This window comes from Oreochromis aureus, linkage group 22, assembly GCF_013358895.1.
Source record: "Oreochromis aureus strain Israel breed Guangdong linkage group 22, ZZ_aureus, whole genome shotgun sequence".
NCBI classification, from domain to species: Eukaryota; Metazoa; Chordata; class Actinopteri; order Cichliformes; family Cichlidae; genus Oreochromis; species Oreochromis aureus.
Genome location: NC_052962.1, coordinates 28,082,944 through 28,110,793, shown reverse-complemented (window position 1 = coordinate 28,110,793; position 27,850 = coordinate 28,082,944). Strand labels below are relative to the sequence as shown.

Below are 27,850 nucleotides of genomic sequence, written 5' to 3'. Positions count from 1 at the left end.
TAAAGCTTTATGACTTTTTCTGTTAAAGTAATGCAAAAAACAGAGTATAAAATATTGTAAAGTGTCATGTTTCTATGTGTGGCAGGCAGGATGAGGATCCAAATGCAGGACTCAGAACATGGAAAAGTAAACTTAAAACAGCAGCTTTATTTGATGGAAAAACACCACACTGCATACAAGAAAACAAAACCAGAAACATGAAAACTAGGGAACTAAACTGGGGAGCTAGGAGAATACTAGGGGCACAGAGGAAACACACGGCACAGAGGAGGGTTGACGGTACAACGTGACAACAAACAGGGGAAGGAGGACTAAAATACACAGGCAGGATAACGAGAGGATGGGGAACAGGTGGAAACACAGCTGGAACTAATCAGACATAAAGAGACAAGGGGAAGCAAACTAGATACACTGACATAGGACAAGGACTATCAAAATAAAACAGGAAGCATGAGCCGTAAGCAGACTTGACACAGAGGCACGGAACATGCTCGGAACCAAGCACACCACACAAGAAAACAGAACGAAACCTTCACTAGAGACAAGACACCAGGAACACAGAGGAGGCAGAGAAACAGAACATGGAGCACAGAGACCAGAGTAACTAACAGTGACAGGGAGACATGACTGACTGGGAAGACACAGGAGATGAACAAACACAGAGACTCAAACACAGGCTGAGATAAGACGAAGGGAGAGAGGACTAAGATCACTGAGAACTAAAGAAACCCCAAAACATGAACAACAATAATCAAAGAACATAAATATTGTGTGCTTTGTGTACAGAAATGACTGTTTTAGTACTATTGGCATGCTTACTGCTGCATTCTGTGTAAGTTACCATGCCTCACATCACACATGTAGAAAATGAGCTGTTCATTGGTTCAGTTCCAATTGATCATGCTTGCTTTCTATTTAGTTTCTATTTTGTCCTTGAGCATATGAATGTATGAAATATGCAGTGCTCTGTATGTGGATATGTTGTATGTGTGTTGATGCTCAGGTACATTTGCAAGTATGCATAGAGGCATTCTGCTATTGTGAACTACCCTATGGTAAACTATTCATTTGGACAAAGGGCAGGCTTATAAGATTTTCTTCTTCTTGCACCGCTTCCCGTTATTATGAATTTATATATTCTAACGTTTTAAATAAACTCAAATAAATAAAGAAATTTACATTTCTAGTACTATGAAAGAAAATGAAAATTACATTTCTGACATTTTAACAGCTCGTTTAAGGTCAAGTAATAGCCCTCTACTGGAAGATACATAACCATACTTCATAAACTTTAAATATTTTACCCATTAAGATTCTTTGTTGAATTGTCAACGTGTTTTAAAACAACACAAAATTTGACCCTGTTATCTTCTTGCAGCTTAGAAGGCTTAAAATTTGACCTTGCAGCTCAAAAACTGAGGTAGAGAGGAAAAAAATGTAAACTGATAAGCCCCTGTTGTAACTCAGCGATGATCCATGCCATAAAAAGCTCCCAAACACTGCTGAAATATTCTCTCGAGGCCAATCGTCTACGTCAGACGATAATCCCAATATCAAAGTCTTTTGCAGAGTGAAAAAACAAGATCTCAACTACATAAGCAGGACACTCTGTCCTACATTTAATTAAACACTAAACAAGGATGAGTCATCCTCGTTAGACTCCCTTGTCAATACTGAGAAGTGGGAAAAACAGTGTTTCTCATCATTAGAAATAACAGTGAGATAGAACTTTTCATGGACTACTGCCCCTAAAAGCACAATAATCACTGAGCTGCATATTCTCTGAATAATTCAATAATTGGCTCAGGGGTCTATAATCCATGTCACATCACGCACATTTGAGCACTCATATAAAGAGCAAAATGTACACTCAGCCAGTTCATCTTCACAGTTAATCCAGCCATACAAGCGTCTAATCTGACAAAACATTTCTATGAAATGATTTTAAACTGTACTGCAGTAACATTTCTCTCTAAGCTATAGGGCTCTGCAAGCCAAAAATCTATTTTTTATGTTGTGTCATTTCTTTCTTTGATGGTCAGGACCTCATGTTTGCTATTGAACTTGAAATTTCTATAGACTATCCCTTCTGAAAACACCCAAATACATTAATCAGCAGTCCCATTCACTGGCATCTCTAGATCATTTTATCACAGATAGTGTAGTTTTTGACTAGAACGGCATGATGCAGTGTTGAGCTAGAGAGACCTCTTGTGCCCCATCATTGTGCTGCAAGGCAGCGTTCTAAATGTGTTCTAATGGGGCACAGACTGTATCCAAAAGCAGTACCTGTTTACTGAATTTTGAATGTGAGAATTTCTCCACTATAAAAAAATCATCTGTTCTTATGCACACAGCTCAGCAGGTGACTAAGAGCCGACAAACAGTTATTGAGACTGTTATGAAAATTACCATAAATGAATCAGGTTTTAAGATGAGCCTAAAGCTCGATTTAGACTTCTCCAGGAAAGCTGCATCCTAACTTGCGTCGTCATCAGAAACTCCTTTTAGCCCTCCACCACATTTCCATGCCATTGAAGTCGAGGCAGCCTGCATCAACGTGACGTTTCTAAAATGTTCTAGAATGACCCTCAATGTTTAAAAATCAACTGTTGCATTCTAGAATGTTGCACATTGTTTTTCTAGAATGGCCACCAATATCTACACTCAGCACTTCAGCACTGTTTAAAACATACATTCTAGAATGCGCTATGTTCTAGTAAGTTTAGCCTCAGAGTTGTAGAATGTTTCAAATTAGCATCAGTGTTCTAGAATGACCATCGGTGTTTAACAATCAACGTTTGCATTCTAGAATGTTGCACTCCGTTGTTCTAGAATGGCCACCAATATCTACACACTAATGTTCTACAATAAGTTCAGCATTGTTTAAAACATAAATTCCAGATTGTTTCAAATCAGCCTAAGGGTCCTAAAATGATCTGCAATGTTTCTTTAAGCCTCCGTGTTTTATGTCCTCCAAAAACACACAGCAGTGTGGAATGTCTCTTAAAAATCTCTTAATATTGACCAGTGGGAAAATGCTGCATATCTGGTACTTGTCAAATACTGTTAGATAAGAGGCTATTCATCTAAAAACATTTCTAACTCCTCAAAATGTAAGAAGATTTTGTTTATGTTGGTCAAATTTCCATTAGGAAGGGGTTTTTCTTAACCAATGAGAAATTGCAAGAATCCACTTTAGTTGTGGATTTATTGGTGTTTACTGCATTCTTTCTTTTTAAGAATGTACCAGACTGTCGACTGGTCACTCCTAAAAAAAAATGTCTCCCTCTGATATTTATTTTGTTTTTCAAAATCTAATCATAGCCTCCTTACCCACTTACATCAACATCTCTTTGGACCGCATACTGACAGTGAAAATAAATAGTTCCCAAATACAACAGACGAAAATAACAAAATCTACTCTAGTCATTGGAACTCGACTTTTTTCAGTCAACTGCCTTTCCCAGTTATATATTGCTTTTGTTGAACCACTTGAATTTAAACTGATAGTCTGCACCTCAATCATATCTTAATAGTCTGATTTAAAATCCACTGTGCTGGCCTAAAATGGGAAAATTTAAAATCAGTCAGTGTTCACACACCTGCAAGTCTAAATGTAACTGGTAGAGCTCGTCTCACAGGGAAGAGGATTGTACTGATCTACTAGACACCCAAAGACACCCTTTTCCACCTGAAAAAGATGCTAAACTTCATATAAATCTAACAAGCTACTCAGGAGCCCAGCCCACCAATATACTGGCTGACTTTGTCAGCTACTGCTAGACAACACTGTAATCTCATCACAGTGTTATGTAAATGACTTCTTTCTTGAGAAGTCATCTAACAAAATATTTAAAAATGGCCTCAGTGCTCTAAAATAACACAATATTAAAATGAGCCTCACTGACATGTTTTTAGAATGAGCACAGAACACCAAAACCATGAAACAAAACTACTTTTATTACCATTTTTTTTCTTCACATAAGTGACATCAGCATGGCACAGGGAAAAAAAGCATTTTTATCCTTGTGTTCATTTTATATTAAAGGTTAATGGCAAATAATTTATGTGCAAAATGCGAGAAGTACATTCACAACACTGCTTGGTAGAGTTTAAAGCATCACTAAACAAAAACAGCCTACATGACGCTGCAAAATGAAAAAGGATCACTTGAAATAAGAATATTTTGTTTCATGTTTTTCAAAATAACCATGGCCTGTAAATAATGCACATGTAAAGGACAAAACTGAAGCAGTGGCTCAAAGATTTGTTGTGTTATACATTTCCATCTTTTAAAGTATTTATGTACATACAGCAGAAAGCTGACGAATCCTTTGGGATCACCAACACTTTAACTGATTTCTCAGAATTTGATCAAACCCGGAAAATATCAGTTGTACTTTTCATGTCTTTATTGAGCACATTGAGTAATCGCACAGTGTTTATTCTAAAATGATAAGTAAACTATTAAATTTATTTAGTTGTACAAACGTTAACAGCAATGAGGTCAATAATATTTCCTGTCTTACTGCATCTTCCCAAACTCTTCTAAGCATCAGATTTAGAACTGCCGCTCCAGGACGGAACCTGGTACAAAAAACCAATACATTTTAAAAAATACAATAAAATACACAAAAACTGATGCTCCCTCCACCATGCTGGTTACCACAAGCTCCTGTTTTTTCCCCTTTTCCTACAAATATAGCATTGTGCAATTTTGTCAGAAAGACAGATTTTTGTCTCATTTGTGCTCAGAAAATTATTATCTGTTCTTTGGCAAACTTATTTACTTCTCTTTCCTTAACACTATTCTTTATTCAAAGGTTTTCTGTAGATCTTTTGAATATTTTAGTACGTGTAGATACTTTGTTTGCAGATATATTGTGGTCTCCGTGGCCTTTGGGAAAAGAGTAGTGCCAGTCCTATATTTCCTCTTTATATACATTTAAGAACAGGCTTTGTAAGTAATAAGACTTTGTACACATTTGTTTATAGGGACAAGTGCCTCTACATCCCACAAGTCAGATCTCATTGCCTTAATTGGAACACCTGACTGCAAGCAGCTTTTCTGAGAACTCATTAGCACAAAGGTTCGCTTATTCTTTCCATCCAGCGCTGAGTGATTATTCAATGTTTCACAAATAAAAGCATGAAAAGTATAACTGCTTGTGTTCTTTGTTTATTCAGATTGTGTGAAGATCGGATGACATTTCATGGCATTTTAAGCAAAATCCTTCTTCAAACTTTACAGTAAATGCGTTAAATCACCGTTTTCCACATAAACATTTAATTTCCGGTGAAACTCTCGCTGGCCTCCTCTTTAAAAACGTGACTGCCAGGGTCCAAGTTTTGTGTCTGGGTTCTTAGCTCAGCAACAATCCCAGAAACACTACCCAAAAGCCCACCCATCCCATCCTCTATCTCCTTGTGAAAATCCACTTCCTCAACTTTCACCTGTCCTCCAGTGGGGAGAAAGGCTTCCCCTTCATCAAATCCATAACTATAGCCATCATCCATATCTGCAGCTGCGCTTGCACTGTTGCTGTTTGCCGAGGAGCTGGAAGCAAGTCTCTCACATCGGGCCTGATGTCTCAGGAAGCTGTCTCTCCAAATGACTTTCTTCCCACAGAGGCTGCATTCATAGGGCCGCAGCCCTCCGTGGGTTTTAAGGTGCTTAGTGAGATGGTGCTTCATTTTAAAGGACTTTGTGCAAACAGGACACCCAAAGGGCCGTAAATTGAGGTGCTGCATCTTCACATGCCGGTCACGCATACTCTTCAGGGTGTAGGCTTTCCCACAGTGGCAGAAGTGTACTTTGCCCGTGTAGGGCGCAGCAGCGAGGGACACTGAGGATGATGAAGATGGGGTTGGAGGTGAAGGGGGTGGTGGAAATGCAGCAGAAGATGAGGACAGATGGCGACTGGAGGTCGGGGTCAAAGAGCCACCCTGCCAATTTACCTCCGCACCCACCACGGTAAAGTCAGGAGACACGGGGACCAAAGGCCGCTGGGAAACCTGTCCTGTGCCATCTTCAATCTCATCGTAAGTGTCTCTCCTATAGGGCGCTTCTGTGAAACATTCAAAATCCACATCCTCCTCTTCCTCTTCATCATCCTCATCTTTACTGCAGCTGCCACCCTCTCCTTCCTGAGGCCTCTGCTCCTGCTGAGACCAGGCACCTGTTTGCCACTGAAGCCTGGCTGAGGACGGGCAGGAAGGGTCTGGAACTGCGTCACCTGTTTGGCAACCATGAAGACTGGGCAGGTCTGTGGCTGGATCGCTTCCTACCAAATCTCTTTGCTTTGTCACGTCTGCACTCTGCTTCCCTGCAGCATGTCCAGCTTCATCATTTTCATTCGAAACAGAGTGAAAGTCTGCTGAAGGAACAAAAGCACATTTTAGTAAATTCACTAGGAAAATGCACAAACAGAGAGAATATATGACCCAGCTATCTGGTCAGATTCAACATTATTGATATTCATATCCACTGCTGACTTAAATCTGAATTTTACTAAATTGAAACCAATAAATAAAATGTTTAAATTCTTGTGTTTATTTTATAATATATAAATATATTTACTTTTAGTAACATTTACAGTCAGGGCACTGCTGTTGAATGTCAGTCCAAATCATCCCCACAAAAGCTGTATTTCTTTATATTTGGAAAAAAAAACTGCTGTTCAAAAAAAGTAAAAATCCTAATAACATATAGTGTCTAAAAAAGGATTCTTTAATGTTGTTTATATTTGTCCATCTTACCACAGTGTCCCATTTGTGCAAAGCCTTCCTTCTTCCCCGTCTCTTCTCCTACTCCTTCATCCGCCTCAATTCCTCTTCTCTCACTCCTCCTCTTATCCTGCGCCTCATCACCATCCCCACTCTCTCTATTCTTATCGAGTGGTCGATCAGAGGTCTGTGGTGCCCCCCGCTGTTGAAATCTGACTTTCTGCTTTAAAGCCTCAGCACCCGAGAACCCCCCATGGTGCCGGGCATTGTGTCCAGGTCCGTCATGAGTAAAGTGACTCGTCTTAGCATTGCACGATACCCATGTCTCCTCGCAGCTGGTGTAATCAGTCTCCACATAGCCAGGAAGGCTGTCCAGCTGTGAATCAGCCAAGTGCTGGGCGGACGAGGGTCGAGGGCGTCCCCATCTTGAGAACTGCTGTGGGCGTCTCCATGTAGCCAAAGGAGGCAGTGAATCTGGCTTCTTCTCCCTCCTCCTTCCCTCCCTTTCTGCATACAGGCACTCCGTGCTGCTCGGGGACTGCTGGCGAGATGCAGAGCCGGGGTGAGCTGCGGCAGCAACCTCTCCAGAGGCACCCTCTGCTGAGGAACGAGGCCTCTTCAGGATCTCGGTGCATTTGTCCACAATGTGCCACATCTGGAGGAAACTGGCCACGGTGACATAGTTGACGATATCGTCGTGCACGATGCTCAGCTGGCCAGTGTACGCAGAACTCAGGACGCTCTCAAAGGCAACTGGGTCCATGACTGAGGGCAGGGAGACAGTTGTAACGTTTTTCAGTAACACCTGTGAAGAGACAGAAACAAAGACACACTTTGACATCTGGACTGAAATATACACATAAACAGGTTTTCTGCCAGTGTTTTACAAACCCAGTGCCTTTACAAAAACAAACTGTTGCTCAGTTTGTTAGCCATTTTAAACAAAGAAAAACAGCTAAAGAAACTATAAGGGAGGCTTAAGACACCTGCTTTTTTATACAAAAGCTAGGTTTCCACTAACTGGAGTCACTAATGTGGACATTTCCACCATGTTTGTGCTGTTTGATGAAATTATCTGAGCTACTGTGAGGTACAGACCACCCAAGGATTTTCTGCTTCAGTTTTGGTGAATGAAATTCAAGTATTTTATCATAGCCATCAGCTTTAGTTACTACGTATTAATTAGCAGGTATCTTTTTCAGTGGATTGCACTCCAACAGTTAATAATGCAGCTTTTAAACATGTTTGCCAGCTGTGACCAAAATGTTAATATTGAAGCTCAAAATGTGGAGTAGAAAACAAGTGGGTGATATGCTCATAAAGGCTGTAAAGTGGTGTCTCTCCCTTCGTCTCTTGTCACCCACTCTACATGCAGAGATGATTTTAGGTATTCTAATAGTGCTATATTACTGGAGTGCAACATCAGACAGTAAACCCCAACAACTTAAACCCTGCATGAATATGCACTGCCCTACCTGATCATGAAAGTAAGGTGAGGATGCAGCGAGGACACAGCGGTGGGCCCTGAACACTTGACCTTGCACCTGGATGGAGAGATCGCACAGCCTGCCTTCCTCCCGCTGCCGGTTCAGGTTGTCCAAAACAGCTGCTCTGGCGCCAGGGAAGCACACCTGGACCGTCAAACCGGCCGGAGCCACAGACCCACTGCAGGTCGGATCCATGGTCAGAGAAACCTAGAGGAAAGGCACAAAGGTTGTCAGTTGTTTTCTCATATTTTACTACACATGTAGTTATTATTTTTCTAATCCATACTTATACATATAATGCATTATAGACCAATATATATTTTGTTACGCCATTAAAATATTCAATAACACTGTCTGTTTTCCACAAAATAAGGCTGATAACATTCACTGTAGAGAAGATCCGCTGGTACATTAATCTACTATCCTCTGATTGACCTTTAATTGCTTACGAGTAATTTCATGTAGACCAATTTTACCTCATCATTTTACCTCAAATGTCAGTTAAAATTATGCTAATATCGGTGTTATGGAAAACATGCTGTTTGGTTCCTGTACCAAAGAACTCAACACTATCAGGGCTTAACAACTAGCCCAGGCTAGTCTCTCCCTCACACCAGAGACTAGCCTGGGCCCAACGGTGAAGTAGTCTAGGAGGAATCGTCTACCTCTGAATGTGAATAAGACCAGAGTTACGGTGACTAACTTCAGAAGGAAGAGGACAGCTACATAGCCAAGACCTACCCTGGGAAAGGGTGTTGAAGTAGAGGGCTACTCCAGGCATCCAAATCAGGAAAACCAACACAGATTGTATACAAGAAGGGTAATAGGAGGCTCTATTTCCTACAGAAACTGCGATCCTTCAAAGCATCCAGCAAAATGTTGCAGATCACCCAATTTTAGCCAGCACAGTGCACTTTGCTGAAGTCTGCTGGGGAGCTGGTGACTCCAAGATACTGAATAAACTGATCAGACAGGCTAGCTCTGTGACTGGTTGCACACACGACACTTATGAAAGAGCTGTGGTCGAGACGAGGCCACTGAACAATCTGCTATCCATCATAGATAATCTTGACCACCGTCTGCAACACTTACTAAACAGACAGCAGAGCCGCTTTTCAGACACACTGCCACAAGGAGAGATACACAAAATCTTCCCTTCCACATGCCATCACACTCTAGAATTCAATACATCCGTCTAGCAGAAAGCCATCTACCAGATAATCCGGGTGTTATTTTTAATGTTCATTTTAAGTGCTGTAACGATAGCATTTCCCGAATATGGGATAAATAGGGGTTTTTTTGGTCATGATTTATAAATAACCACCTGTGTTCATCCCAAATAATTTACCACCTGGTGATTACTGCTAACTTCGATGCGCTACTATTTCACCATCTACTTTTAAAGACGGCACTCACATGATGAAGGGCTGAAGACATTCGCTCCTTAGTTTTTGGTTCATTGTTTATATTCCCTGCGTTAAGCTAGCTTTTAGCTACATTAGCCAGTCAACAGCCCAGTAAACGTTAGTTTAATGACTTTACCTTCGATGAGCCGAGATTTTGTTGTTTTACATGGAGCCTCGCTGACTATTTGCAGCAAAACGTCACTGGTAAACTCCACATGCTAACCGCCATCTCAAAAAAAAAATCACGCTAATAAAACGAGGCTAACGGCAGCCTGCCCGCAGGCGCAGCTGCTGCTTTTAGCCAGTTGACAAACCAGCATCCTCACAGATGGCGTGAGTGGGTGTTTGGTGTGAATGTCGGTTTGAACTGTCACGAAACGCCATCACACGTTAACCTGTTGATTCACCTGCCGCTGAATAAACAATAGCTGCATGGACGATTATTAAACGTTACTGACAGACCCACTGTTATATGTATTAACAGAGCCCAATCCCCAAGAAACTGACTGCAATTCAGCTGGAGGCCCCGCAGGGGGCGCTCCGGAGATATTCAATTAGCTGACAGTGCAACACGGATAAAACAACCGCTTCTAGACAAAACGGTCAATGTGTAATTTGATTTTCTCATATCTCGTCGATAATGGGCCTGCACTGAAATAAAACGACGTTCCTGTCCTTTAGTTGGTCATCACAGAGAAGCTTATGCTGCCCAAAAGCTAGCATTTTGCTAAGACACCCGTTTTTACAAGCGTTAAATAAACGGTGGAAGAAAAGTTAAACCGCAACAGAAAGCTACACGTGTGATGGTTGTGGTGGTTGAACGGGACGCTGTCAGGAGGGTAGTTGCTAGAAATTCTCAGCTACTGGTGGATTCATGCCCAAAAGGAAAATGGCGGATGCTGTAAAGCGGCTCATAGTGCTGTGAAAATAAATAAAACCGCCAACGTGTATTTTTTAAATTCCTCCAACCAAAATATCATAAAAATTTCAAATTTTCCTCAATGAAGTTTACACTGTTAAAAATGCAAAAAATAAAATAAAAATACCCCCCCCACCACCACCACTTAAATAAAGTTCTACCATACATCAAAATTATTATAATTTTTTTAAGTTTCCATAAATATTTAATGGTAAAAATCAATGTGTAATAAACACTGGGAAATATATTAAAATAATAACACGGAAAATTCCTTCACTGTAGCCTACTGTAATTTTAACTGGATTTTTTGAGTCACATCCCATTAGCGCCCCCTACAAAAACAAGAAGTCCAGAAAGTGGAAGCTCTCTGATGCCTTGTATGAATCAACAAAGAGTTAAATTAAAGGGCCAGCTCGCCCTGTTCTCGTTTTCTTATTTAACATTTTCCATTTAATTTGCTTCCAACGCACACCGGGATCCCTGCAGCAGATTTGAGGCAGGGTTAAATGAGCATCAGTTTAAAAAAACGTACAGAAGAGGCTCAAACAGCTGTCACATGCAGCACCTGCCCTGTCTCACACACGCATGGCTGTTTTTACCGCAGTGCATCTGCAGCATCAGCCTCTCAACTGAGCGACAGAGGTGCCGCTGTGGCGCAGGAGAAAACACCGTTAACTGAGCACTGGACGGATTTATTTGAAGGTTGTTGTTTTTTTTTAATTGCGTGTCTGGCTTATATGCCTGCGTGTGCGCTCACGCAGTTTGACCTGCAATGCCAACACGAACGAAACATCTCTTCTCCGAGCACGGGGTCATTAGATAGCTGAAATTATACAAGAAATTATATAGCTGCCATCGCAGGAGAGGACAGTATTTTTCTATATTTTTTCCAGGAGATACGACTCTGCTCGAGGAGAGGAGGCCTGATCAGGACAGTGGCTCTGATTTCATTGATCCGATTAAGGATAATTACCATTAGACCATTAGACTGGTCTCTATTAAATACTGGTAGCGTGTACCCTGTAAAAGGTAGCCATTTGTTTCCTGCCGTAGAGCATGCAAATTGATTATAAATGCACTGGAATGTAAATGTATTGTTGACGTTTATTCAGTAGCTGGCATGTTGCACTCTTGAACACATATTCATTATAACCTCGTAAGCGTCTATACTGTCTGTAATTTTCCAACATTTAGAGCGGAGCATGCCCCAGGCAGGTCTACTGATTGCTCTCTGCATCTCACATTAAAAGGACCTCAGGAAAAAAAAAGAATCATAACCTCAGGGTGCGGATCTGGGGAGCACTGTGAGTTAACAGATATCTGGATCGTTTCATAAGCTATTTGATCATTGATAGCAGAAAAGGTCACCGCGTGGATGCGGGAGGCCAGTGGGCGTGTAAATTGGGGGAACTGTCTCAAAAGGAGCAATAATTTGTGGCAATAAATTCTGCAACCAGAATTCTGGAAACTGTTGCCGGCTTGAGCCAAAGACCTGAGTGGTTCCACGGGACATTACATTTACGCGTATACGGTTTGCACTTTACAATGCATGTTTAGCTGCTAGTTGCCACCAACACATGACATCAGCCTGCACTTAACAAGACAATACAGATAAGCTTCCTGAAATCTACAAGAAAACATTTGCAAATATCCATTCTGCTATTGCAAACTCGGAGGTGCTCAGTGCGTGAGTGTCACTAGGCTCCGTGAAAGCTTCAAGAACCATCTTAGGGTTTATTTTTTGAGGCCCCTCCTTCGATAAAACATCTGGAGTCATGGCACTACTACGCTTTCTGCTATTTTCCTTCCTCTGCACGTTGTTTGGTGAGTGGACGTGATTCCTCGCAGTGTTTTGCTGTGACACCTTGTTAACCCAGGCTGATGACTTCTTTTCTTGTAAACAGTGTACCAGTGTCACGGGGCCTGTGCAGAGGTGGACTCGGACACTGAAGCCGTAGCAGGCAAGGGTTTTAAACTGGGCTGCATCTCCTGCAAAAGAAGGAGTGAGGTGAGAGGTGAAGCCAACATCGAATGGTACTTCAGGCCAAAAGGGGAGGCTGACTTTTTTCTGGTGAGTGTTTCCATGAAGTGGGATTTATGGCCCTGCAGATCTGGGTTTCCCCCCATCTTTTTTTTAATAAACCTTCATTAGAAGAAGGAACAAAGTATAGAAGTAACTTGCTGCCTTAGTTGCTCAAAATATATATAAAATAAACACTGTTCAATATATTTTCAGGGGGGACGACAATATGAATATGATTGTGGAACTGCATTAGTTTTCAGTTTAGAAACTTACATTTGTGAATATGGAAATTTGGCACAGAATTAAAAACAAATCAGATTAATCAGAAATTCACAAGAGTTTGCGTTATTGATGGACTACAAATAAAATATATTTCCAAACCAATCGGGAATCACTTACATAAACGTAAACATGGTGTTTCAGTAGTGAGGAGTAGAGGTAAGGCTAAAATAACTGAAAAACAAACTAATGTAAGATTACATAATGTCAGGTTTGAGTCTTTTCAGGACACGGTAGGATAAAACCAGTGGAGCACTTTAAAGGATGCTTCTTTCACCTTGTTAGGTAGAAGAAAATAACTGTGCAGAAGCCAGAGCTTCTTCCAGTTAAAATCACACAAACAATCCCAGTACATTTGAAGGAAAAGCAATGTCCTTCAGCAAAAGAGCTCTCAGTTCTTAAGTGCAGTTTTGATGACGGAGATTAAAAGAAATTTTAGTCTTCCAAGATCCTCACTATGCATCGCTGAACTGGATGACATACACGTTAACAAGTGGGCCGGTGTTGCACCAAAAAGATTTCTGATGTTTCTGTGTGCTGTGTATGTGTAATATCTCCTTGTGATGGTAAATTAACTGGATTTATAAAGGGTTATATATAAAATGAAGAAGTGACCTGCTTTGCAAGTATCTTTATGACTCTGCATTATTGTACCTACATTATAATTAATCGGGTCTTTTTTGGCCAATTTAGTAATATCTTTATAGAACTATGGTGCTATTTACATTTGTTGCAATTTCTGCAAAATCTCTTGAAAAATACATTTATGTCAATGACACTTTTTCTACCTGGATAAATAAAAGATACATAAAAGTAATTTAGCCAAAAACTGGTTTGAGTGTCAACCTTGTGATAAGAATGTATTGTCCGGCCAAAAATGACTTGATGATACGTTTGACAGATTTTAGGTAAACAAGTCGTTTACAACTCTTTAAATACAGGCAATATTTTTTGGGTAAATCTTGAAAATCACTTTTTGGCAAAACAGTGGGACAGAGAAGGGAGCGAGAGCAGGGTTCAAAAGGACAACAGTATGAAAAACAACGGAAAGTATCTGCAATGGACACATTTCATTGTTTGCAACACTCTGTTTCACTTTAGCTCTTTGAGTGTTGTAACTTTCTCTGCGGCTGACAGACCAACAACAGTACAAGCAAGAGTGGCCCACAGACAGAGCTCTCTGCAGCCAAACAGGCCATCCCCAGATTGTCAGAGGACAGCAAAGCCGCTACCTCTGCTGGACCTTAAATTCTGCTTTGTACACAACAAGCAGCACTGCTGACTATATGGGAGGTTTGGAGCAGGAAGTCTTAGTCATGCAAGCTTCCATAAAATCAAACTTGTGGGCTACTTCTCTCAGGACTTGAGCTATTTATATATGCACTTATATATAGTACACACCAAAGCTCTCCTCCTTCCTGTCGCTCTCACTTACTCACACATAGACACCTACAGTACGGTCCTCAGTCACATAATAGCACCCAGTGATGAGACCATCATGAGCTCCAGATGGGAATCAATCGGAACATTTTACCCCACTGAGGTCATTAAAGCATCAGAGAGGATGAAGAGCTCTGCTGACCTTGTGCTGGATTCTCTGTTTGATGCCGCAGTGCATGCTGTGCTAATGTAGCTGTGGATGTATTTCAGTATAGCAGGGTCTGAATGGTTGTTTCAAAATTTCAAAAAAATATGCCTGGACAGTTTCAGGGGAAAGTATGTTTCATATGGCGTGACTGAGGGTGTAGACAATTTTAGATCGGAGGCTGAAATCTCAACACAGCCATCTACGATATGTTTTTAAAAAAAATTTCCTCTCACATGATATCCATTTAGAGCTGTCAAGGGTGTTTACTTAACCAATTAACTGAAAATACATCTAAATAATGGAGTATGTTTTTTATTCAAACAATCAGGGTACAGCTTAAGTGTAGACTTTCAGCTTTAATTCAAGAGTTTAACAAACATTTAGCATTAAATGTTTACGAGTTACTGACCGTTTTTACACTAAATCCTTGATTTTCAAGAGATATGAAACACATTTCCAAAATAATAATAATAATACACAACCTACAAAAACATAGCCTAAATAACATAACAGCTCATTGGTGGATATTCGTATTAGACACTGCCAAAGTTTCAGTGTCTTTAAAAGTAACACCTGTGAGCCAAATGCTCTGTTTCTGACAGTTTCTTCTACCCTTGGCTCTGTATGATGTCATAGAGAGCGTATATCCTAATAGAGTCATCTCAGACACGGTATTAGCTGTGAGAACAGAAGCTCCACCCACTACTGTTCCGATCTACTGTTTGTGAGGGACAGCCAATCAGAAATAAGTTTTCTTTAAGGGAGGAAGTAAAAATAGTTTGTTTGAGGCAGAGGACAAACTGAGCGGCTGCACCAAGGCCCAGAATAACATAAATAAATAAAATTAATTTTAACTGTCACTCATGCAAAGGTGTTGCATAAGAATATATAACTGGTAATAAACATAACCTTAAATGATCTCTGTGTCATCCAGATATACACCTACAATGGGGATGAATCCACCATTGAGAATGACCAGTTTGCAGATCGTGTCGACTGGAACGGAAGCAAAAGGAGCAAGGACATTCAAGATGCGTCCATATACCTGTTCAATGTCACCTTCAATGACTCGGGCACTTACCGGTGCTTTTTCAACCGCATCCTCTCCTACGATAACTACGAGTACAACGACGTTGTCAGCAAAGTGGTGCACCTCAGTGTGGTGGGCAAAGGTACGACTTTATACAGGTCATTAGTATTTGAGCAAGTAGACTTAAAAACGTCTGAGGACAGTTAACAAGAAAAAGCAAATTTATTGCAAAAAGTTAAAATATATTATGCATATTGAAATAAGGTTGAAAAGTGTGGTTCAAGCAGTCAGATTTTGATTTTGTAAAGTTTTTTTAATGCATTTATCTTTTTTATGTGTAAATGTGGCGATCAATGGTGGAGGTGGCTGAGCATTTTCAGGCCTTAATTAGACTTAAGCCGACTCTGTCATTGCAGAAGCATTTCACAAACTGATTCACACTCACACAATACACACCGTCACTCTTTTAAATCTCACTGTGAGTGCAGTGTGCATTCCTATTAACCTGGAGGTCCCTGAACAACAACGGAGCTTTAATATTATGAGAATGCAGCCTGGCTCCATTTTCAGAGGTTGAAGATTCTGGCACAGTCAATAAAGAAGCCTCCCAGTCTCTGTTATGATTAAAATGGAAGCAACATTCATTTTGTTTCACTTCTATTTCATCAGTGGCTGATATTTACTCTCTACACTTTTCAATAGATGGAAGAAACATGTCTAATCATGGATACAGACACTCTGCCAGTTCAGCAGCTTAGCTGAATTATTTAATGTTTCCTGATAAATGAATTACTATCAGGCAACATAACAGTCAGCATATATAACAGTGCACTCTTTGGTTCAGTCTCCCAGACACGGATCAAGTCTAGTCTTGGACTTTGTGGTGATCTTAATTTAATTTCCCTTTGAGTCTAGGACTAGGCTTTAAATATGTCTGGAAAACTGTCTCTTAACTGTAACTTTGGAATGAATTATGATTAATTAATAGAATGAGGGCAAATTTTGCAAATATCTAGGCTCTTAAGACAGCTTTGCATAAACGAATGCCTGCAAATTGTAATGAACCGAAGCAATGTTGTGAAGAAGAGTGGTCCAAAATTCCTCTGCAACAACGTGAGACGCTGATAAAGTCACACGGAAAACTTTTTTTTTATTATATATTTTATATTTTGATTAAATTCAGTAGTGTCTCACAGGCAGACTGCACAGTGTCACAAAAGTGATTCTTCTGCAAGAAAAAACTAAGACTATTTAAGCACAGAATTCTTTATTTCGATGCGTGTGGCTCTTGTGGTCCTCCATAGTTGAAAACAAAAGATTTTTAGATAGAACAGATGTTTCATCTTTAGGTTTTAGGTGGTTTCAGCTTTGTCTCGACCCCGTCAGGTCACCTTTGTTTTGTTTTTCTGTTTGTTTCGCCTTTCCTGGTTTCCTGTATGCAGCCACCAGAGGTACAGCTTCCATCGTGTCAGAGGTCATGATGTACGTGTCCATCATCGGCCTGCAGCTCTGGCTCCTCATAGAGATGATATACTGTTACAGAAAGATAGCAGCAGCTGGAGAAGAAGCGTTACGAGAAGCTGCGTAAGTATTTTTCTCTTACACCTGAAAGCATGCTGACTTAATGCATGTCAGAATCTTGTATATGCAGTTGAGCCTTTTCATGTCAAGATTCAGCTTGAAAAGATATACAAGATGTTTATGCTTATATGTTAAAGGCTTATAAAAGTATGGGTGTCTCTGAGTGCACTTGTGAACTGGATGCAGATATGTTGGCCAATATTAGTTTGTAGCTCAAAATAAAATGAGTTACGGCTTGCTATTGTGGACCAACATGTGTAGTAATTAAGTCATTTTACAGTTGAAAAGGAAACAAACATATCTGAAACACTTCATTTTCTTGCACTTATTGGCATGCATATTTGTAGATACTGATGAAAGACAAATTTGGGTTAAGGCCCGGTCACACCAGCATTATAAACTCACTCAGAGGTGCAAATGAAAGCAAATTTTAGGTCTCCAGCTAAAGGAAGTGAACACTGTGTGAGTGTAGGGATTCCAGAATTTTGTGACTGCAGGTTGGGTAAAAACATTTTAGGTGTTCCAATTAGGCAAAAATTACATTAAAATAATTGTAGTTTACACTACCAGTCACCTCAAGGTGCTTTAAATGTCACGGATTTCAGGCTGAACCAAATACAGCTTTCAGAGATGGACTACTTAAATAGAAAAAACCCCAAAACGTTATTGAGACAACGTGGAAAATTAAAGAAACAGAAAAATAACATAAAGCTAAAGAGGGCAGCAGGGTTAGAGTGTAACTGAACAAAAAACTGATAGAAACTAGGGCATTAAATGGGCACAGGAAGCAGTCAGGAAAATTGGAAACACCAGAATAACGAGGCACAGCTGAAATTAATGAAGACAATAAGAAAGGAAATAATACTAATGATAATGTACAAGAGACCGAAAAGCAACAAAATAAAACAGGAAGTACTCAAATGGGGAAACCACTGAAAAGAGAAACGCTTGACAACAAAATTCAAGAAGACATCAGAGAGACCAGACCACAACAAATCAATCGATTCAGATACATATTCTAAACGCTGAAGAAAAACTGATTTCTTTTTCTTTCTTTTTTTTATTTCAAAAGTAGCAAGAACTAAAACACTAAACGAGAATCTAGAGATGAAATAGAACCTAGAAATAATCAGCACAGCCGTTACATTTTTGCTATAATTACAAAAAACTTCAACTATAAACTAAGAAATCCCTACTGAAGGAAAAACCCAACAAAATCCACAGATTATGTTATTTTATTGCAAGGTAAAGACTGCACATCGTTATAGAGAGAACCCACAAACAATCAGAGGATCCACTATGAGTAAGAACTACGTTTTAACAAGAAGAACCTTCTGGCAGAACCAAGCTGTGGGAGGGCAGTAACCTGGTCTGAATGGTTGAGAGATGAGGGTAAAAGGAAGAAAGCAAAGGAAATCAGAGAGAGACCACGAGCAGACACAAAGTATGGGAGGAAGTAGACAAAGGTTGCAATAGTTGCATATAAACACATCCAGGAGAGTGAGAAGAACTGCTCAGTGCGCCTCATGGGAAGTGTCCCAGCAGCCTGAAGCAGCATACCTAAGGGATCACCTGATCCAGCCCTAACTATAAGCTTTATCAAAAATGACAGCTTTCTTTCGAGTTGAGAGGGTGTTTGTCTCCTGAATCCAAACAGGTGAAACTTACATCATATAAAGGTGGATGTTAACCCAACCCAAACTCAACCCTAAATGCTCATCCTAACTCATGACCTGTTGGATGTTACGAAGTTAACGTTCCTCGGTGTGCAAAAAGGAGAAAAATCACAGAAGAGGGATATGGTTTGGCAGACTGCCGAAGAGACAAATTTATATGCAAAAATGATAAGAGATATGTGAAAGCAGTTGCGGTTTCCTTCTCATTGATACTTGTTTATTAGGTGTTAGTTTGGCTTACAGTGTTTGACGTGACTGGTACTTTCCTCAAAAGCAAATTTGGTGTGAGTGGGAAGTTGTGAAAGGTGCGTATTTTCCCATGAGTCATGCCATTCTTTATTGTCCTGCTATAATCACACCTATCATTTTAATTTTTGCCTTTGCCTGCTATATCATTGTTTCCTTTACTATAAGACTGTCGCCGTCTCCATCGTGTTTGTGTGCGTTCACTTGTGTGTCTTTGTCCCGTTCCCTCGTGTCGCCTTGTCGTGTTTTCATCCTGTCATCCTCCTCCCTAGTCAAAACCAAAACCTCCCTCCTGTAAGTCGAAAAGAAAATCAAACCTGTATCTTTTTATTTTTGCATTTTATAACCCATGTCACTGTGAAAAAAGAAAACATTGCTGATGATTGCTGAAACTGATTTTCTTTCTTTCCTTTCCAGAAATGCTGAATATTTAGCGATAGCCTCGGAAAGTAAAGATAACTGTGCAGGGGTACAAGTCGGAGAATAGCACAGGTACGTTGTGATCATGTAATAAAAAAGGACGTAATCTTTCCATAAAAGATACCTACTGTTACATTGTATTTTAGAATGATTAGAAACACTACATAAATGTCAGTAGACCCTGTCAGCTGACCACTCCTAACCGCGGCTTTGTTTCAAACATCATGTTTGATCTAAGTAAACTGTGTCCCTGTAGCAACAATGATAACGATGTCAGGCATAAAATATACAAAAATAATTGCTCTTTACTTATTATCTAGTCTAGCAATTTTCTGATTTTATTATTATGGTGAAAGTTTTGTTATTTCTAGACTGTGTACTTTTATTGAAACATTATGTAAAGGTCATTAAGGGTCATTTTTGTATGGATATAGTCAGGCTAGTTGTTCTATGGATGTTCATGAAGCTAAGCTAGGCTATTAGGCTGCTAACTTCACATTTACTGGAAAGTGCAAAATAAACTTTGTAGATTTACTGAGGTCTTGCACTAAAGTATATTTTTGAGGGAAATTAATGAAAGGTTAGAAAGGTGGATTCCTTAAATATCTGCTCAACTATATTTTTTCACAGCTAAAGTGTTAAAGTGGGACCACCTTTGCTAATTGTGTGATACAAGTATTGTACCTTGAGGTGAAAACATTTGGTAAATATGTGTGGGTTTTAGACATCAGACTAAAACCCACACATGGGGGACTGTGTGAAAAAGTCACTGTAATTCCTAAGCAGTTAATCCAGTATCTTTAAAACATTCCTTAATTTAAAGCTAAAAGTCTGCACTTCAATCATTCATAGTGGATTTAGAGAAAATATATTTTAGTGGGGTGAGGTGTGCAGCTGGAGTGACAGTTGGTTCAAGGTAAGGGTGGGATTACCTCAGGGATCGGTTCTGAGCCTGTTCTTGTTTGCGGTAGTGCTGGACAGACTGACAGATGAGGTCAGGCAGGAGGCACTATGATGTTTGCAGATGACACTGTGATTGCTAGTGAGAATAGGGAGCAGGTGGAAGAGAGCATGGAGAGGTGGGGGTATGCCCTGTAGAGAAGAAGAATGAAACGCAGTAGAAGCAAGACACAATACATGTGTGTGAATGAGGGGGACACGGGTGGAGAGGTGAACATGCAAGGAGCAGAGGTAGTGAAAGTAGATGAGTTTAAATACCTGGGCTCAACCATCCAAAGCAAAAGACAATGTACAAGAGAGATGAAGAAGCAAGTGTAGGCAGGGTGGAGTGGGTGGAGGCGAGTGTTAGGGGTGATTTCTGGCAGAAGGATAGCAGCAAGAATGAAAGAGAAAATGTACAAGATGGTAGTGAGACCTGCTATGATGCATGTTTTGGAGATGGTGGTACTAATAAAAAGAAGATGCTAACATTTTCACAGGTAGTGACCAGAATAGACAGGATTAGAAACGACTGCATCAGAGGGACAGCTCAGGTAGGGCAGTTTGGAGCCAAAGTTAGAAAGGAAAGGCTGACATATGCAGGGAAGGTGGATATATCTGACAAAGGATGTTGAAGATGCAAGGCAGGAGGAATAGAGGAAGACTGCAGAGAAGATTCATGGATGTAGTGAAGGAGGACATGCAGAGGGTTGTTGTGACAGAGGAGGATGTTAGGGAGTTGATGAGATGGACGCAGATGATCAACCCCTAAGGACAAGATAATAAACCTTTATGAAATATTAGGAATTAAGTATTATTGGAGCCCAAAAGGCTACACCACCATGTACTCATAACCTCATTAATAAATATAAAACTGATTTTTTCTCTAATAAAGTGTAAAAGCATCATTTATGGCACCATCTAACACAGATATGTTGTCAGCGATTAGGTGTGCAAAGCTGAAACTAATGGAAAACAGCTGTGAGATCATTTCAACTATTTAAATGTGGCTGTAGAGGTTGGATTAGTTAGAGATAAACTGGATTTTCAGTCGCTTTGAATCTGTGCCAGTGCTTCCATTTACGTAAGCCGTCTTTGTCCTCAGGCTTTCTTCATGGACTGAAAACATCCTTCCACTTAACGACCTGCATGACGACAACCTGAGGGAAAAACTCTTCATCTCAAACCTCTATTTTACCTTCTTCTTAACAACCCGAACAAAGGACAACACACTAGGAGAGCATGGTACCAGCACTGTAAATAGTACCCTGTGCACAAAAAGCATGTTCTGCACTTATATGAGAAACCATTATGCATTAATGAGCCACATTGTCTGAAGCATATACTGTACGTTCAGTATTTCTCTTTAAGTATATGTAGTCATGCATTTAATATGAGTGGTGTTGTGGGGAGTCCATGAGGCTAATTGTCCAAGAAAGCTTTTTACTAAATCATCACCACATAATGTATAAAAAGCACCATATGTGTAAGTGATTTATAAAATAGAATGTGATGGGCTACAATAGACTGTATTTCTAAATTAACTGCTAGTTATACATTCAGTCAATCATAAAGATGTATTAATAAAAATGGAGAAAATATGGTTGAAAATTCTCGTGTGTGAATATTGTGATTGATGATTATGATGAAGACTTCAAGTGAGCTCTGCTCTGCTCAGCTCCAGCTACATATTTTGTCTTCAAAACATCTTTTTTTTAATCTTCTACTGGACATGTCTAATATGAGCGTCCACTTTTGTAACCATATTTAGAAACCAGTGATTTATTTTGAAAGTTGTTGGTGCCGGGTGGGGGGACGGGTCTAAGTAGTTCATAAACTGCTGATATACTGGAATTTTTCCCCACACAACCATCTGTTGGATTTGCAGTCTGAAAATTGTCCAAATAAGAGAAAATACCCAGTGAGCAGCAGTTCTCTGGCTTGTTGATTCCAGTAGCAGACGACCACACTATATGACACTCACCTAAGAACAGGAAACCGAGGCTACAATTCACACGGGTTCACCAAAATTTGACAGCAAAAATTAGAAAAACATGGTCTGATCTGATGCGTCTCAGTTTCTGCTTAAACATTTGGATGACAGTCAGAATTTGGCACCCATCCTTCCTCATGAGTGGTTAAGCTGCTGGTGATGGTGTAATGGTGCAGGGGATATTTTCTCGGTACACTTGGTCCTCCTTAATACCAACTGAGCATCGTTTAAATGCTGCTGACCATGTCCATCCCTTTATGACCACAGTGTGTCCATCTTCTGATGTCTGCTTCCAGGGGGATGATACTCCACGTCACACATCTTAAATAATCTCCAACTTGTTTCTTAGATATGATACTGAATTCAGTCCACTCAAATTACCTCCACAGTCACCAGATGTCAGAGCAGTACGGCAGATTGTTTCATGTCAATGCACCCAAATCTCTGAGGAATGTTTCCAGCACCTTTTTGAGTCTATGCCACAGAGAATTGAAGCAGTTCTGAAGGTAAAGAGGGCCTAACCCATTATTAGCATGCTGTACCTAATGAAATGACTGGTGAGTGAACGTATATGAAAAGAAAAAAAAAAAGAGGGAAAAGCAGAATATATAAACTTTAAAAAGTTTGTCAGTTTGTCAGAGAAAGAATTTTTTTATTTTCATATTTACTTTAGCTGGCGCTGCCATCGTGCTGCAGGTGTGATGACAGCATACGGTTATATCACATAAGTTCTCGTAAAATCAACAAACAAGACGTGTTAATGAGTGAACGGATGTCACGCTGCTGGCTGTTTCTCCCAGTTTACAGCCTTTATGCTGAGCTAAGCTGATTGCTTTATTACGCCAGTGACAGCTTATTTCCCTTCACTGACCCACATCTCAGAGTTGCAACACGCAGTCTGTGCCGGGGTACTGGGGCAGGTTGAGTTGATATTTCTTCTCCAAGCCAGGTGGCACAAATCGGCCTCCCAAGAAGTGATATCGTCCTTTAAACAGGGAGGCGGACTTCTTTGGCGCAGTGAGAGAGATGAGCATGTCAGGCTGGAGTCCATCTGTGCTACCCTGCTCCACATCCCAACCTTTAACAACGAAAACAAACAAAAAAAGGATGTCACTAACCAGCTGAAATCGCTGAGATAATCTGCAGTATGTCTGTTAGCGACAGTGTGAAGTGTTAGAGCAAAGGTTAGAGCAAAATCAATATCCTCTGTTTGGGAGCGCGAACATGCAGCAGGCTTCATGCAGTTATTGATTATAATCATTCCAGACTGTTGACAGACGCACTCACTGCAGTTTAATAAATCCTCACAGACAATAAGCAGAACTCCACAACATTGCTGGCAAGCCCTACTGCAGCGAGGAGGACTGCAAAACCACACGTTTTTCAGCTAAAAGCTGGCTATAAATTGGGTTTAGCCTAGCTGCTGGTCTTGTGCAAGAGGCGATGCTAACAAAAGTTAATACATCCATTTTTATAAGAGCCCTTTCAATTCAAGGTTGTGGCGGCATGGAGCTTTCCCAGCTGCCATGAGGTGGGAGGCGGGAGGTAAGGCTAACAAAGAAAAACAGCCATTGCACTCACATTCACATCTTCATGGTGATGTGCTAACCCCTGCATGCCTTATTGATTACTTTTTAATGGTAGTAATTTTGTATTGTAACCAGTTACTTCACAAAGTAACATCACCCAAGGACTGGTGAGGACTGACCTGAGGGGATGTCGATGCTGGCTATGGGCACTGTGGTCTTTTTCAGTGTGTCCAAGATGGAGCCAAAGGGCTCTCGCACAGCTCCCTTGAAGCTGAAGCCAAAGATGGCGTCTATCACCAGGTTGTACGCTTCATCAATCATTTTGGCCTGAGGAGACAGTTTTACCCAGATAAGTTAGTTTCAAAGGAATTAATCAATAGCTTGAAAGCACATTTATTTCAGTGAGTAAATCCATCAACTAGAGCTCCTCTTAGCTACCAATTAAATTATTCACTATCTAGTTTGCTGTAATAAAAACAGAGCTATTATCCTCTCAGAATCATTTAGACATCTAATTTAAACTGGAGCCTAATTACATTAGCTCTGTTCATCTGTAACAGAGCATTTGTAGCTTTAAACGAAATGCACAGTCAGAAAACAATAAGCAGTGTGTCTGTGTGTTTACTGCGGATAAAGCTGCAGCTGCAGATTTTATTAACACCAAACCTCAGGCATCTCAGTCAGGAAGGGGATCTCCATTTTCTGGCACTGTGTGGTTAGGCCTTGGAACAGCGGCTTGTTTGGCCTCTTTGGGTACAGGATGGTCGGCTCGTAACCCTGAAATCAGACACACAAAGTACTAATGAAGGAAAAAGGAATTTAGGATTTTAAGGCTGAATGAGGATGTGAAAATAAATGGTTTATTTTCCTCTTCTGTGAAATTAAGAGACACTCACAAAGAGTTTCAGATGCCGGGCACAGACCAGGCCGTCGCCCCCGTTGTTACCTGGTCCACAAATCACTAGCAGAGAAGGTCTGGCCTTCACCAGAGAAGTAAGTGGATATGCCTGAAGGAAAAAAAGAAAGCAAAATAAACTTTGATATATTTAAGGGCCCGTTCTGTGTTAAGTTATGCAAAGCAAGTAAAGCTTCTTCCTGCACCTTCGAGCAAAATGCAGCTGTATCAAGTGCATCTCAATTCCACAACAGCAAACTTAAAAGTGCTGATGAAAAAATTTCAGACTTTGATTGTGCAAAAAGACAAATGTTTCAACATTACTGTAAAGTCATCTTTGAGGTGCTGAAATGCTACTTTAATCTGTTTACAGAAAAATAAAGGCTGCTGAGTAAGATTAGATCAGAGTTTTGGGGGAAATTCATCACACGATTTTTGCATAAGTGGTTGGTAGCCGTCTATTTAAATCAATGTTTAAACTTTTATCTTTGTAACTGGATTAACTGGCTCAACCACTGCATCCATAGAATAGAAGAAAAAAGTGAAAATACTCCTACACCCCACTTTCGATCCTCATTTCTTCTTTCAAACTCTAAAGACACCGAGTTCATTTTTGAGCAGCTGGAATAGGTAGAGGTCTCAGATTAAAATGCCTGAAACAATTATTTTACTCATAAAAGAGTTTGTTGCCAGTTCAATCACTAATATTCCTCCCGTTAGATTTGCATTTCAAAGTAAGAGCCCCCGGTGACGCTCACCCGTGTGACGGCTGTGGCACAGCTGAGTCCCGCCAGCTCCATCAGCTGATCCACACTGAAGCCGTACTCACTGAAGAGCTCCTCGTCGATGTGCTGGGCCTCCTCCTGCCTGTGAAGCATTTACAGGTCAGTCTACACTCATGAAGTCTGGTTTTACTCTTATGTGTGCAAAGGTTAAAACCTTCACCCGAGATATTTGATGGCCTGGGCCATGGTGGACGCTGGTCTGCTGCTGAAACAGTCCTTTCTGTGGCTGTCAGTTGCAGCGGGCAACGGGCATGACCCTGCCTGAGCGAGGGCTGTCGCGGCTCGTGAGGTCACCAGGAAGCCGATCCCAAACAGAGCTCGGATGCTCAACATCCAGATGGATACAAGCTCCTGAGGAAATTTAAGAAAAGACCACAGTCAGCAATGTTCAGTCTGCTGGTGACGCAGGTTTCACTCCTTTCGCTGTTTCCTTGCGTTTTTATCAGCTCACACCTGCAGACTACAAACTTAGAAAATGCATTTTTAATCAGTCATTCCCTTCGTCTCCGCTGCTGCTTAGTATGCGTTAAAGAAAGAGGTGAGACACCCCACTCTCACACAGTCTGTACAGCACCAGGTTGATTAAAACTAAATTAAAAACCCAAACTACACATGTGTATTTAAAAAGCAAAATTCCACAATAAAAATGAACTAAAATGATACTGTGTGATTAAAAAACTAATACACAGTAAAGATAAACTGAGCATATTTTGTGTAACCATCAAAGCAAAAAAAAAAATCTAAGTGCAGTAATATTTAAAGATCCAACTGATTTAATAACAATAATAAAAACAAATGTAAATAAAATACAAGTTACTTATTTTATGTAAATACAGTAATAATCAATACAGAGAAAACTATTATCTGTATCGCTAAAATTATGTGAAAAGGAACATTTTCACAGGAATCTCTGCAATCCTGTGAAAAACTAATTGCAGCCCATGATTCAGCAGCTTGTAGCACCACCTTTAGCAGCAATCATTTCCTGTATGAGTTTATCAGTCTCTAACATCACTAAGGGGGAATTTTGTCCTACTCTTCTTTATAACATTGCTTCGGTTCCTTTAAGTTTGCAGGTATTTATCAATGCACTACTGGTGCAGACAATCTCGGTGACTGTAAGGTGACCACATCCTGTGTCTGCAAAACACTCCTTCGAAACGAGCCAGACTTGTTTAGTCTTTCTCTAACTGTACTTTCATGAGCTTTAACATTTAAGTGAAGCCTGTAGAGTCTCAACATTGCACAGTTCGATCTTTTGGTGAATTTGCTGGGAAGTTTGTGGTATTGTGCTGACACACCTGAATGCTGCAGACCAGCAAAAGTGCCTAAACTTCTGCTTTTACAGAGGTGCTCACAGGTGCTGATGATCAATTAATCGTGTATTTGATTAGCAGCACCTTACTGCTACTTACCCTCTTAATTACAATGAAAGCAGTCAGGGTGTACTTATTAATCCACATGACTGCACAGAAATAAAACGTGTTTGAACTATGAACACTGAAGTGAAACAGATTTCACTTGCTAACATCCAGCTCGATTTATGTTCAGATCATCGCGACCCATATTTGTAAATGTTTATTAGCATTTGTATTTTTTTATTTTATTTTATCTGCATTACACGGTTATGTGGTTATTACTGTGTACACATTAATGTCGCAGGGCTACAGTAATAGCACTCTCACGTCCACTTCACTGTTATGTAGCTCTGACTTGCTAGCTAACGTTTAACATTTGCTCCACTTCGTGTCAAAACATTAGCGACACTCACCAAATTTTAACACCCTTTTTCTTGGAGACACCTTCAAATGCAGTTTTGTCCTTTTAAACCACAAAGCTCTTAGTTTTGGAGCTTTGACGCTGTGCAAGAGCAACACTTGCACCCTGACCTTGTAGGGTACTTCCGGGTTTGAAAGCGACCTGAAAACCAGGATTTCAAAATAAAAGCCTGTTCTTAGGCGGAGAGAATGCAGTAAGACACATTTTTCTAATTAAAAGCAGAAAATATGCTTAACCCTTACTTACATATAAGTGAAAAGACAATATAATGAAGTTATTAATAGAAGTAGAATCCCTCCACTATATGCCAGCTGTATAGAATCAGGCTCATATGACACATGATATAGACCTATTTTATACATTCTTTTTTATATCTTTAATTTAAATATAACTAGTAAATCACAAATGTTCAAAAACATTTCCATTAAAGTTATTCCAGTAAACAATTCTTTATAAATCAGAAGGTGTATGAGCAGAAACTCCATTTATGATTTGGAATGTTCATTATATAGATATATATGAACGATTTGATTTTGAAAATCTTTA

The 27,850-nt window shown here is 40.1% G+C and overlaps 3 protein-coding genes across 6 annotated transcripts; 1 reads left to right on the top strand and 2 right to left on the bottom strand.

Annotated features, from left to right (window-relative positions):
• Positions 1 to 3,942: 3,942 nt before the first annotated feature.
• Positions 3,943 to 10,461, bottom strand: zbtb22a (zinc finger and BTB domain containing 22a). 4 transcript variants are annotated; one of them, XM_031733706.2, is made up of 4 exons: positions 9,759 to 10,461; positions 8,205 to 8,423; positions 6,763 to 7,534; positions 3,943 to 6,380 (listed from the first exon to the last, which is right to left on the bottom strand). In XM_031733706.2, the coding sequence occupies exons 2-4, from the start codon at positions 8,409 to 8,411 to the stop codon at positions 5,290 to 5,292; spliced, it is 2,070 nt and encodes a 689-aa protein (XP_031589566.1). In that variant the 5' UTR covers positions 8,412 to 8,423; positions 9,759 to 10,461; the 3' UTR covers positions 3,943 to 5,289. The 4 variants fall into 4 exon arrangements, with proteins under 4 accessions (XP_031589566.1, XP_031589558.1, XP_031589550.1 ...); XM_031733698.2 differs by lacking the exon at positions 9,759 to 10,461 and adding an exon at positions 9,633 to 9,729 and having other exon boundaries at positions 3,943 to 6,377; XM_031733690.2 differs by lacking the exon at positions 9,759 to 10,461 and adding an exon at positions 9,633 to 9,728.
• A 624-nt stretch (positions 10,462 to 11,085) lies between these two features.
• scn1bb (sodium channel, voltage-gated, type I, beta b) lies at positions 11,086 to 21,934 on the top strand. The gene is made up of 6 exons (XM_031733279.2): positions 11,086 to 12,365; positions 12,446 to 12,612; positions 15,366 to 15,603; positions 16,904 to 17,045; positions 19,382 to 19,456; positions 21,429 to 21,934. Exons 1-5 carry the CDS (start codon positions 12,317 to 12,319, stop codon positions 19,449 to 19,451), a joined length of 666 nt encoding a protein of 221 aa, XP_031589139.1. The 5' UTR covers positions 11,086 to 12,316; the 3' UTR covers positions 19,452 to 19,456; positions 21,429 to 21,934.
• A 1,009-nt stretch (positions 21,935 to 22,943) lies between these two features.
• Positions 22,944 to 27,439, bottom strand: naxe (NAD(P)HX epimerase). Its single transcript, XM_031733290.2, has 7 exons — positions 27,297 to 27,439; positions 25,686 to 25,876; positions 25,499 to 25,607; positions 24,742 to 24,852; positions 24,512 to 24,622; positions 24,025 to 24,172; positions 22,944 to 23,394 (listed from the first exon to the last, which is right to left on the bottom strand). The coding sequence occupies exons 2-7, from the start codon at positions 25,856 to 25,858 to the stop codon at positions 23,195 to 23,197; spliced, it is 852 nt and encodes a 283-aa protein (XP_031589150.1). The 5' UTR covers positions 25,859 to 25,876; positions 27,297 to 27,439; the 3' UTR covers positions 22,944 to 23,194.
• Between the last annotated feature and the right edge of the window lie 411 nt (positions 27,440 to 27,850).

Excerpts from the sequence above, each read along its gene's own strand:
- scn1bb (XM_031733279.2), top strand. The coding sequence starts at position 12,317 with ATGGCACTACTACGCTTTCTGCTATTTTCCTTCCTCTGCACGTTGTTT. Across the intron at positions 12,366-12,445 it reads CTTCCTCTGCACGTTGTTTG|TGTACCAGTGTCACGGGGCC; the intron begins GTGAGTGGACGT and ends TCTTGTAAACAG. Across the intron at positions 15,604-16,903 it reads CCTCAGTGTGGTGGGCAAAG|CCACCAGAGGTACAGCTTCC; the intron begins GTACGACTTTAT and ends TCCTGTATGCAG.
- zbtb22a (XM_031733690.2), bottom strand. The coding sequence starts at position 9,653 with ATGTCTTCAGCCCTTCATCAT. Across the intron at positions 7,535-8,204 it reads CACCTTACTTTCATGATCAG|GTGTTACTGAAAAACGTTAC; the intron begins GTAGGGCAGTGC and ends GTCTCTTCACAG. Across the intron at positions 6,381-6,762 it reads TGCACAAATGGGACACTGTG|CAGACTTTCACTCTGTTTCG; the intron begins GTAAGATGGACA and ends TTGTTCCTTCAG.
- naxe (XM_031733290.2), bottom strand. The coding sequence starts at position 25,858 with ATGTTGAGCATCCGAGCTCTGTTTGGGATCGGCTTCCTGGTGACCTCA. Across the intron at positions 24,853-25,498 it reads GTGCCACAGCCGTCACACGG|GCATATCCACTTACTTCTCT; the intron begins GTGAGCGTCACC and ends TTTTTCCTTCAG. Across the intron at positions 23,395-24,024 it reads CAGCATCGACATCCCCTCAG|GTTGGGATGTGGAGCAGGGT; the intron begins GTCAGTCCTCAC and ends TCGTTGTTAAAG.